General features: G+C 38.7%; 1 protein-coding gene across 2 annotated transcripts; it reads right to left on the bottom strand.

The window, feature by feature from the left end:
• Positions 1-4,178: 4,178 nt before the first annotated feature.
• Positions 4,179-8,129, bottom strand: LOC149053762 (retinol dehydrogenase 10-like). Of its 2 annotated transcripts, none has more exons than XM_089211519.1 (4): positions 7,034-8,129; positions 6,289-6,533; positions 6,013-6,138; positions 4,179-5,416 (listed from the first exon to the last, which is right to left on the bottom strand). In XM_089211519.1, the coding sequence occupies exons 1-4, from the start codon at positions 7,064-7,066 to the stop codon at positions 5,323-5,325; spliced, it is 498 nt and encodes a 165-aa protein (XP_089067645.1). In that variant the 5' UTR covers positions 7,067-8,129; the 3' UTR covers positions 4,179-5,322. The 2 variants fall into 2 exon arrangements, with proteins under 2 accessions (XP_089067645.1, XP_089067652.1); XM_089211526.1 differs by having other exon boundaries at positions 7,801-7,853.
• Between the last annotated feature and the right edge of the window lie 3,910 nt (positions 8,130-12,039).

The raw sequence follows: 12,039 nt of genomic DNA, 5'->3' as shown, positions 1-12,039 counted from the left end.
TGCGAATGTATAGTCTAGCGATAATAACTTGATGTCAGATGTAGTGAGACAAAGCATTTAAAATTGTTTGCGAGTATTTGGGCGGTAATGAAGGATAACGGTTTTGAATTTTTTTTTTTTTACTTATTTTTTGGGCGTTTTCGGCTCCCCCAATCAATCACGATTAAAAAATTATAAAATTGTGCAAATTATACAGTGTAGTAGGCCGACTAACCGCAGTTTTGGTTTTCTGACAGTACAAGGCTTATGAACGTTTCCGTGGAAACGGCCCCGTATGCCAACTTACCGACCAAGTGAGAACCAATCAGAACACTCAGATTTACCTCAGGACTACCTTGCCGAGGAAAGAGATATTTTAATATCTACAGCTTAGTCCAAATCTAGCTCTGCACAGGAGATAGGCTTTTTCTCTGGAATAGTGATGTGATCAAGTACAAGTTTCAGCGCTTCCTTTGAATGCAAAAACGTTTCCTTGATAAAATAAACAATGGCCTTTATTATAGACTCTTCGGGAATCCCTGATAAATACTCGTTGAGAACTTTCTCGAAAATAGCCAGTGCCTCTTTGCTGCCTTTTTCCATGGCTATGTCTGCAATTACTTGAAGAGGACTGTCATCTGGCAGACAGAATTCAAGAGGAAGTATTTTGTGTGTACTTGACAAAGTCGTATTGTCGTTCTCCATGTACTTTTGAACGACGTGGACAAAAAGCCAGTCGCTTACAAGTTCACAGGCTCTTACTTCTCGAACTTCCTCTTTAGACAGGTGTGGCTGCTCGGCCTGGAATCTCTTTATCTTCTGTGGAAGTCAAACTAATGCAACTCAAACATGCGCTGTCTCTTGGAACATAAGTGTTCCTTTCTTTCTCGGAATAATTACAAACAATTTAACAAGTGAAAATTGTCCTTCAATAGTGAAACAGGAAAATAACGTGGACACATTGAGCTTTTGGACAATCAACCTTTAATTTTGTGGGTTGTCGTGATCTATAAAAGTTTTCAAAAATAAAAGTAAGGTCAACAAAGATTAACTCTCCCAGCTCGCATGGCTGCTGAGAGAAATATGAATCGTTGGATTATGAACGTCACGGGGTGCATTCTCAACTGACATTTTCAGGGTTAAATAACTATTATGAGGATAGCTTTTGCTTTTCGTCTCATATTATTTTTATACAACCTAAAGCACTTTTTCCTTTAAGTTGTTTGTTTTATTTTGTTTTTTACTACAAATCTGAGTTTAATTAGACTGGTTTAATTTGTAAGCTTAACAAATTAAAGTTTTGAATAGTAAATCCTCAAACTAATATATTTATTACCTCCTTGGAGGAGTTCGATAAACAATTTTGGTGGGTTGAATTATGAGAAAAAGCGTAATGTGTCCACGTTATTTTCCTGTTTCACTATTGAAGAGCAATTTCCGCTAGTTAAATTGTTTGTAATTATTCCGGAAAAGAAAGGAACACTTATGTTCCAAGAGACAACGCATGTTTGAGTTGCATTAGTTTGACTTCCTTGATTTTGCATAAGACGATAGGCACCGAAAACAACGTAACGCCTTCAAAAGCCCATATAAGGAAGGTAAAATATTCAATATTTCATATTCGGTGATACATAAACGCAAAGTTCTTGCTTAGGGTTAGCGAGTTTTTCGCCATCATGTCGTACATTGTGGAGCGATTTGAAGAAAAAGCTAGGTTTAAAAACGAAAGCGAAACCGAACTGATTCGAGAGAGACTCGAAATACTTGTAAACAACATTGTAACCCAAATGGAAAAGCACGACAGCCGATTTCAGAGTACATTGGTCAAAAGCAGAAATGTTTACGAAGAAACGAAAGTTTGCGAGCCGAATGAATTCGACTTCATGGTAAAGATAACCCCTCTTACAGACAAACCATCAATCTTGCAGAGCTCCAGTGCGAGGGATGACGGCTACGTGCAGTTATCTCTTGAGGAAGATCAGTGGAAAGACTTCAGAGATTAAAAGGGCTTCTTCAGCCCATACTTGCTTTCCCGTCACTTCAAAAAACATATCATGGAATCAATCTCTGATGTGGAAACTCCTGAAGGATTGAGCATTTACAGAGCTCCCCAGGACGAGTTGGAGGGACGTTTGTGGCTCCTTTATCGTGGAACACTTTGTGACAATGGCGAGGAAAATGCATCTGGTGTCACATACTCCGAAACGCATGGACCATCGAGGACCCTCGATATTCATTGGAAAGGGGTCAAACCTTATGACAACTTGAAAGTGAATGTGGACTTGACGCCAACTATCGACCTGCCCATATCCAGTCTTCCCGTTCAGCCCATAACTGATGTGCGCCCCGAAGTACAGCCAAAAGTTCAAGGAATTCTACAGAAGACTGGATTCCATGTCGTTCCTGCTGGGTTTGACGAGTGGCGCATCTCGTTTTCTAAGGCCGAGAAAGAAATTCTGGCCACTTCCCCTAACGGTTTTAAAGCATGTTACAAAGTCTTAAAAGTCTTACGAGATGACGTGTCTATGAATCTGGGATTGAGGACCTCCTTGTTACCATCGTACTTATTTAAGACTGTTCTCTTGTCCCAGTTGTTCACCAAAGATGTCCATGCTTGGGAGAAGGAGTTCCGATCTCAAATGATCATCGATGTTTTGGAGCTCATTTTGCAAGCAATAAAGCAGGAAAAGCTTCCAAGTTTCTTCATCCCCTCATCTCTACTTCTATCCAAGGCACATGAGAACAGATTGCGGGAATGCCTCGTGGAAGACATGCTGAACGAAGTGAAGGGCTCCAAAATGGCCAACTCATTGATGGAAGTTGAAGAGAAAAATCAACAGGTGAAGATTTGACAACTAATTGAGTTGTTGGAGTACATATTTTCGTGCCTTAAAGATGGAAAGAATCCAACTAATGTTTGGAAAATGATGTTTGCTAACATCGACAGCGTACCTGGAGCTCGCACCGCTACAGAAAAATTTGACGTCAGTTGGATCGATATCATTGACGTAAACGACAGAGAACTTTCCCCAGCCGCCTACAGGAATTTAAAGAAGACAATGAACATTTGGGAAGCCTTTGTACCGCTTTTTGGTGAAGCTCTTCAAGGTGAGGAAACACAACTGGCTCAAAAATACCAATTCTTCGTCTCCGAGAAGATAAAGAGATTCGAGGCCGAGCAGCCAGACCTGTCTAAAGAGGAAGTTGGACAAGTAGGAGCCTATGAACTTGTAAGCGACTGGCTTTTTGTCCACGTCGTTGAAAAGTACATGGAAAAAGACAATACGACTTTGTCAAGTACACACAAAATACTTCCCCTTGGATTCTGTCTGCCAGATAACAGTCCTTTTCAAGAAATTGCAGACATAGCCATGGAAAAAGGCAGCAAAGAGGGACTGGCTATTTTCGAGAAAGTTCTCAACAAGTACTTATCAGGGATTCCCGAAATCTTTATAATGATGGCCATTGTTTATTTTATCGAGGAAACGTTTTTACATTCAAAGGAAGCGCTGAAACTTAAACTTGATCACATCACTATTCCAGAGCTAGATTTGGACTAAGCTGTAGAAATTAAAATATCTCTTTCCACGGCAAGGGAAAAGGTAGTCCTGAGGTAAATCTGAGTGTTCTGATTGGTTCTTACTTGGTCGGTAAGTTGGCATACGGGACCGTTTTCACGGAAACGTTCATAAGCCGTGTACTGTCAGGAAACCAAAACTGTGGTTAGTCGGACCACTACACTGTATAATTTGCACAATTTTATAATTTTTTAATCGTGATTGATTGGGGGAGCCGAAAACGCCCAGAAAATAAGTAAAAAAAATATCAAAGGCGTTATCCTTGATTTCCGCCCAAATATTCGCGAACAATTTTAAATGCTTTGTCTCACTACATGTGACATCAAGCTATTGTCGCTAGACTATACATACGCAAGTATTTTTTCCTCCCAGCGTTAGGATGTAAATAGCCCAAAATTGACATTTTATGTGCAATTTTATGTACAACATTGAATAATGATTCTACTGACAAATAAAATGCAGTTGGTTACCATAAAGAAAACGCTAAGATAGGAGCACTAATATAGAGACAGTATAGCGCCTAGCCAATCAGAATCGAGTATTAAGGTCAAGTTATTTTCGCCAGACTATACATACGCAAGTATTTTTTCCTCCCAGCGTTAGGATGTAAATAGCCCAAAATTGACATTTTATGTGCAATTTTATATACAATATTGAATAATGATTCTACTGACAAATAACATTGCAGTTGGCTTCCATAGAGAAAACGCTAAGATAGATGTTTAGAGAGCTGATGGTATTAATAGTGAGACCCAACAGAAATGCTGAACTGAGATTGAGGAGAAGCCTATAACTCAAATAGATGTACAGTAATAAATTTGGAAAGCTGAGGCAAGCACAATTGATTGATTGATTGATTAACTGACAGACTGATTGACTGTTTGATTGATTGATTGATTGATGACTAACTGCGGACTGACTGACTCAGGCTGAGTGAGTGACTTACTGACCAACTGATGGATTGATTATTTGATTCAAGTATTATTTGTGTAAGAAAGTGAAAGAAGCAGTTGATTTTCACTGCAGTCATATAACTAGTAAAGTGTTTGACAAAATGAATCTGTGGATAAATATTTTTGCTGAGGTTTAAGCTCTAACTTACTACAAATTTGTGAGCTAAAAAGTTCATGAGGTGTCAGTTGAGTCTCAACTTCTAGAGAACCACTCACACCCCAACATTAATATTCGATCATATTCTCCACACTGGTTCTTTTTACATTTCCTATGTTGGCTACTGTCAAGGAGAATTTATTTTGACAATCAAGTGCTACTTAAATTGGAGATCATATCCTCATTCTTTTGACCTTTATATTTGATTCAGGGGTGTTATTGCACGGACAAATTATGTGTAAATTAATTTGAAGCTTCAGTATCTCCCCAACCCCTGGACATTTGAACTTTTGAAGATTGCTTTTTCCAAATATCTGTCTCCTGGGGCTTAAATTGTGTTTAAATGCCCACGTGTTGGATTTGATGGTCAATTTAATTTTTAAAGGCATGATCATACCTTGTAGACCTTTTTTATCTGGGCTATTCACATGCACAACTGAATTCTTTATCTATAAACACTTCCATATAACTTAATAAAACAAGTTCATTCTGCTGAAAATATTTGACACTTCCAGCAGGATTGAATTCTCCATCCCCCTGGCACAAGGGACAGTCAAATGTTTGTGGGTTGCCCAGTGAGGTGGGGGGAGGGGGGGATGCCAAAGCTTCAAATTAATTGACACATTAGAAGCCAGTCACCCATAGGGGTGAAAGGTTAACCAGACTTCTTTTCATCTCTTGGAGTGTGTTCAGAGACTCCAACTTGAAGGAAGTCACTCAAAACAAGAATAGCTTTAAATGGTAATATCCTGTAACAACATTAAAAAAAAAATCAAATCAATATCATGAAATGGCTCTTACAGCGAATGCGTGACAATACATACATAAAAGTGTTGAAGAAAGAATAAAAAAATTTCGGGAAGGAAACAATTGAAAATATGAAAACAAACAAAAGACAGAAAAGGAAGAATCTAATGGAAGTATACTTTGTCTAAATTTTTACTGTTTCTCATTATGACATGAGCACGACTGAAACCAGTACAGTCCCTGAATTATAAGAATAAAAAATGACCATCTTTCACAACTGAGATTTAAACTGCCACGTTGGGGCCTTTTGGCAAGAACATATATCTAGGTGGGCCTGTTGGATATCAAAAATCTGGCATCCATCCAAGAACAGTTAGGAATGTCCCCTGGGACTTCCAACCTCAAACTATACAAGTTGTTCCTTTCAGAAATAATCAATAAACATACAGCTTATCATACAACAGTTAAGATCTATAGACACAGGGATGCAGACACAGCTGGGGGTAGCTGCTCTGTGGGACCAGATGTTGTTAAGATTTGTGGAGTGACACATCCCAGCTAGAGAGCCTAAGGATGATGGCAGCATATGATGACTTACCCAGTGAAAAAGAAGTTGACAGCTAGAGCACGGGAAATTAAGAGAATTTCCTCATCTCTAAGAGTGGCTGCCACAACCTCCTTGGCCACATAGTCTGGCTCGAGGACTGGGTATAGTGATGGAAAACTACAGAAAAAACAAACAAATAATTACCAGAGCAGACGGATAAACAAATGGCTCAAGCCATATAAATTTTTCCAAAAGCATTTGAGCCAGGAAATTTTCAAGTCTCTGAAAAACTAAGGAATGCCTGTAGAGACTAGATGACTGGCTTACCGAGCCTTTGGATGCCACACTAGTCCAGTGTTTACTGTATAGGGTTGAACACAAGTCACTTTAATGCCAGTTTTTCCCATTTCACGCAGCTCCAAGGTTAATGATTGACTGAAACCTGTGGCACCAAATTTTGATGCACAGTAGTCAGTCAAGTTGGCTGTAGCAAAGCTGCCTGCTATGGAGGTTATGTTGACAATGTGGCCCTTGTTCTTCTCCACCATGTCTGGAAGGAATGCCCTCACAGTCTACAGTGATGAAAATGAGTATTAATTTACAATAGTTTCTTGGAGCCCTGAGCGTGACTACCATCTAATTTCTCCTTACAACATCACCCCTGAATCACATATTAGTGTTTCAAGATTGAAGGACAAAACCATAGTTAGTAGAAGAGACTAGTCTCCTCTACTAACTATGACAAAACTCTTGATTGTTCCACAAAATCTCCTTGCTAGCATCTCAGGAGATGTATGGAGAACAGTTAATGGTGAATGTTCATACTGATGTTGGGATGTAAAAGATTAATACAAAATAACATTTAAGGCAGAGATGCCATGTAAGCGAGCTGGTGACAGTCTTGAAATCAAATTTAAAAACACATGTTGACTATGGATCTGATTATTAAAATATTCTCCTTCCATTTAGTGTGCATTTTCCTTTAAAAAAGTTGAGAGAGTTTGGTTCTAATTCCATATAACACACTCAAGAAGATAAAATTCTGGGAGAACTTAGTGAGTTCTGGGCTCACATTGATTTTTTGGGGCCTTTTTGCCTTCGCCATGCCTGGACGACTTTGTTGAATTATTTCTGCCTCACTGCTGGCTTTGATTGTTAGCCATGACTCTGGAAACCTGTTCAAGGCCTTCTCTTATATTCTTACGGCTGAAGAATCTTCTAGGCTTTTCCAGTAAGGCACCTGCAGAGTACAGATGCTTAAGTTGCACAGCAATAGTACGCATTGCATCTACACGAAATGTGGAACAAAACAATGACAAATCAATCACTTTCTCACCTCAATTTGGAATCTTGAATAGTATGCAAATGCAACCTGAAAAAAATGCCATTTTTACCTCGTTCATCGAGTCGCCGGTGAACAGAGTCAAGCCATCTTCTCAGTCGGGATGAAACGTTACCTTCATGTATTCATTGACATCGCCTTCTACAACATCGTTGTTGATTTCGTGATCGCTTTCACAGGAATCACTGTCGATGTCAGCTCTGACTTTCTTGGACTCTGATGTCCTGTCGATCGCTACTTGCTTCGAATTCCAAACACCGAACAGCTTTATGTGCCGCTTTATTTTGTAAGATTACAGACGCAGTGATTCGGTAAGTTCAAGCTTGGTCATCTCATTACGCGTAAACATCGGAGCGCGCGCGCTAACTATTGATTTAACTTGAACATTTTTATTCTGTGATCATCTGGCGAAATGTTACAAGAGTTTGTATGGAAATACTTACGACCGTTCTTAGGAATAAAAAATACAGTCAAATCCTGAATACGAAATACCTCACCTCACTTCCGCGGTGCGTCGCTTAGTATCTGACCGCTTCATGTTGAAAAGAACCTGTTATGTTGAAAAGAATCTGTTATCCATTTCTAGGTTTACTACGTACATAAGAAAGGCTCCTAGATAACTGATGATGTGCTCCCTTTATTTTGCAAACAGTGAAGAGTGTTGGTGTACAAACCTTTTGTCAAAAGGAAATGCAAACTTGCTAAAACAGCCTATCTTGGTCCAAATGATGATGAAGATGCAAATAGTAATGATAACCAAAAAAAGGATGGCACATTCAGGTGGCCAAAACAGAGAGACATTGACATAGTCAGCCATAGATATATCTTGACATGTGCAAGAGTGCAGAAAGTTGGTAATTGTTTTGTTGTTAGTTCCCTTGAGAGTATTGATCACAAGTGTAAAACATATCAAGAAATTTACATGAATGCTGTTACACAAGTAGACATTATAATAACTGTCCATAACATTTTACACATGATATTAGACGAAGGAAATGATATTTGAAGTTTACATGAGGAGCTTTGGACCCCCAAAAAATTCGCAGCATGCATTCTACGGAGGCGCCATATTTCTGTCATCAGTGTAGAGAATTACATCAACGTTTGCGGTCGGTAGGTGTCTATACGGTTACTTAAACCTGTTGATTATAAGTTAAAGGTTCACCTAATAATTAATACTTCATCTATGCTCGAATTTCAATTACAAAAACACAAGAAATCTGGCATTGAAATCACTTGGCGCGATCTTATCATGGAGGCCGAAGTCTTCGATCGATCGGCTGATCTTTCTATAGTTACGGGATCCAATCTCGACCCCAAAAAGTACTGGTATGTGCTAACGAAAAGTTAATGTGAAATCAGGCCGAAAACTTTTGCAAAGAACGAATTGTTTCGTCGATTCCGCGATGAATACAATATGTTCTGTCCCGCCAGCAGGTCTCAAGCGCGCCAGCAAAGGCTGTTCGTTCAACGCCGAGTAACCAAACAACATGCATGTTATATCTTCAATTGGTCTCCGTGCCGGACTAATTAGACAGGGAGAAATCCAGCAGATGGATTCGCGAGGTCTCAAAACATAATCTTGTTATTGATACGGTAAATCAAATCGCCCTCAACCGTACACTTTAGGCGGGAAATGCCTCCGGTCGAAATATCATGAGAAATTGCAATGATGTCAGTCAAGAATAGCCGAGCGAGCATTCGGAAACTAGTAAAGGATCATAATTAAATAAGTTAATGGTGGATGCCTCAACTTTCAGTCAAAAGAAAGAGTCCAGACAAAGAGCGGTCTCCTGATATAAAATAGTGTGAATTCAATTTTTCGTGCCCTCTTGGGTAGTGTATACCTGAGGGTTACCTTTAATCTCTTGCATACCTTCTTGGGTAGTGTATACTTGAGGGTTGTTTTAATCTCTTGCATACCCTCTTGGGTAGTGTACACCTGAGGATTAATTTTTAATCTCTTCTATACCCTCTTGGGTAGCGTATACCTGAGGGTTATTTTTAATCACTTCTATACCCTCTTGGGTAGTGTATACCTGGGGTTTTTTTTAATCTCTTGCATACCCTCTTGGGTAGTGTATACCTGAGGATTATTCTTAATCTTATGCATACCCTCTTGGTTAATGTATACCTGAGGGTTTTTTTAATCTCTTCTATACCCTTTTGGGTAATGTATACCTAAGGGTTTTTTTAATCTCTTGCATACCCTCTTGGGTAGTGTATACCTGAGGGTTATTTTTCATCTCTCCTATACCCTCTTAAGTAGTGTATACCTGGGGGTTATTCTTAATATCTCCTAAACCCTCTTGGGTAGTGTATACCTGAGGGTTATTTCAACCTCTTCTATACCCTCTTGGGTAGCGTATACCTGAGGGTTATTTTTAATCACTTCCATACCCTCTTGGGTAGTGTATACCTGAGGGTTTTTTTAATCTCTTGCATACACTCTTGGGTAGTGTATACCTGAGGGTTATTTTAATCTCTTCTATACCCTTTTGGGCAATGTATACCTGAGGGTTTTTTGAATCTCTTGCATACCCTCTTGGGTAGTGTATACCTGAGGGTTATTCTTCATCTCTCCTATACCCTCTTGGGTAGGGTATACCTGAGGGTTATACTTAGTCTCTCCTATAACCTCTTGGGTAGTGTATACCTGAGGGTTATACTTAATCTCTCCTATACCCTCTTGGGTAGCGTATACCTGAGGGTTATTCTTAATATCTCCTATACCTTCTTTGGTAGTGTATACCTGTGGGTTATTCTTAATATCTCCTATACCCTCTTGGGTAGTGTATACCCGAGGGTTATTTTTAATCTCTTGCATACCTCTTCGGTAGTGTATAGCTGAGGGTTATTTTTAATCTCTTCTATACCCTCTTGGATAGTGTATACCTGAGGGTTATTTTTAACCTTTTCTTATCCCTCCTAACTCGGCAGTCGTGTAAGACGATATTCATACGTGTGAATTTGTTCCCAATGACCTAAAATGCCACAACGATGTTTTAGACCAGCTTCTCCCTTGTTAAAGTCGATTTTGGCAAGACTGATGTCTTTGGAAAAGCTAAAAATGCCGTTCCAAACTGAAACCTTCGCACATACAAGGTCATTATAAGAATAATTGCATTGCGCTGAAGCTTGAAGACCGAACGGGGAGACCATCAGTTGAAAGCAATGTGTATTCTCTGAATTATCTAATCAACACAGTTTCTGGATTTTAAAAGTTAAAAACCATGACCTGTATAAAGAAGGGTTTGTCGGAGTTAGCCTTAAATAGGCCTAGGTCTTCGATCATGGAGGTGAAATCAGCTTTACCGGTGCCGCTTTTTAGGCTATTTTTAGTTTCTTCGTTTTACGTGCTTTTAATTGTTCCTGTTATATGGTTCTGTAACATTTGATCAGGAATACTTGTGGACCTTGTGTTAACAATTTACTGTTGGCTTCTTAAGACATGTATTATCTCTAGAGAGAAAATAAGCTTAGCGTACCGCCCCTTAAGTTTTTTCGAATTAGACCCGTTAAGTTTGTATGAGACAATTCTCTGGAATCTTGTTTCTGGAAAATGAGTGAACAAGGTAGAGTTGTATCTTGAAAAAGATTAGAAATGTAATCATCGGAAGTTGCGGTTTTTTCCATTTCATTCGAGGGGAACATAATTACATTTATTGAAGCGGTTATCGGATGTCCTGGAATGTTTAGCGAACACCTCATGCCACCAAGAGGCGTCGAACCTTGGCTCGAATTACTTATGCAAATTAGCTGGCTGCACATTCAATGTGGAGCCAGCTAATTTTTCACATCAAACTTATTTATAATATACCTTCAAAATAGTTTAAATATGCAGAAATATTTTTAATGTACAGCCACAATCATTTAAATCAGAGTAAACAGATATGAAGAAATATAGGAGCAAAATCTGTCTCCACAAGGAAAATCAGTGATATCAAAATAGAGTTAAAAATCATTAACGTCTTAATTTTATTGCAGAAAATTTTATACCAATTTTTTTGATTTAAGAAAGTGTAAACTGAATTATCACAATTTTGGAATCCTAAAATAAGATTTATGTACAACTGGTGAAACAAAATAAATTATCAGAGAATCCAGACTTCTGGTCATGTCTTTCATATGTGTGTGCTTGTATAACAGGACTAAGAAGTTTCACAGAGAGGTTAGTTCTTCAGTGTACAATTTAAGTGATAGCGTATGTATTACAGTTATGGTATACTGCAAGCTATACACTGAGTACAGTCTTTGGTACAAGAAAAGTGAAGACTTTTTAATTCCAAATTCATAGGGTTTCCAAAGAATTTTCATGGTGCTTGCATATTCCCAACAACCCCATGAAAACTAACTGGCAATTAACTTTCATGTGCCATGAAAAAACCATGGAGAGGCCATGAAAATTCAAGAAAAATTTTCATGGTCAATGAATTTTTTACATATTCACAGGATATTCATAGGCCCATTAAAAACTAGTGAACTTTGACACCATGAAATTTTTGGACGTGAAATTCATGGGTTTCTCAGTACCTTTGAAAAGGCCATGAAGTGCCATTTTCATGGGTATTTCATGGCTTCTAGGTCGCTTTACTCAATATTTCATGGGTCATGAATATGAAAATTTTCACAGGTTGTTCATGGGAATTTTCAGGTCTTTTTCATGGCACTGAGACCATGAAAATGTCATTGATTTAACCATGAAAATCCTGTGAAAAATCTGTGAGTTTACAATG

The sequence above is a fragment of the Pocillopora damicornis genome, chromosome 1 (genome assembly GCF_964200805.1).
Source record: "Pocillopora damicornis chromosome 1, jaPocDami1.2, whole genome shotgun sequence".
In the NCBI taxonomy this organism is placed as follows: domain Eukaryota; kingdom Metazoa; phylum Cnidaria; class Anthozoa; order Scleractinia; family Pocilloporidae; genus Pocillopora; species Pocillopora damicornis.
The sequence above is the reverse complement of the archived record's forward strand: the minus strand, read 5'-3'. Positions and strand labels throughout refer to the sequence as shown.

Excerpts from the sequence above, each read along its gene's own strand:
- LOC149053762 (XM_089211519.1), bottom strand. The coding sequence starts at position 7,066 with ATGGCGAAGGCAAAAAGGCCCCAAAAAATCAAT. Across the intron at positions 6,139-6,288 it reads GTGTGGCATCCAAAGGCTCG|TTTTCCATCACTATACCCAG; the intron begins GTAAGCCAGTCA and ends TTTTTTCTGTAG. Across the intron at positions 5,417-6,012 it reads GTCAACTTCTTTTTCACTGG|GATATTACCATTTAAAGCTA; the intron begins GTAAGTCATCAT and ends ATGTTGTTACAG.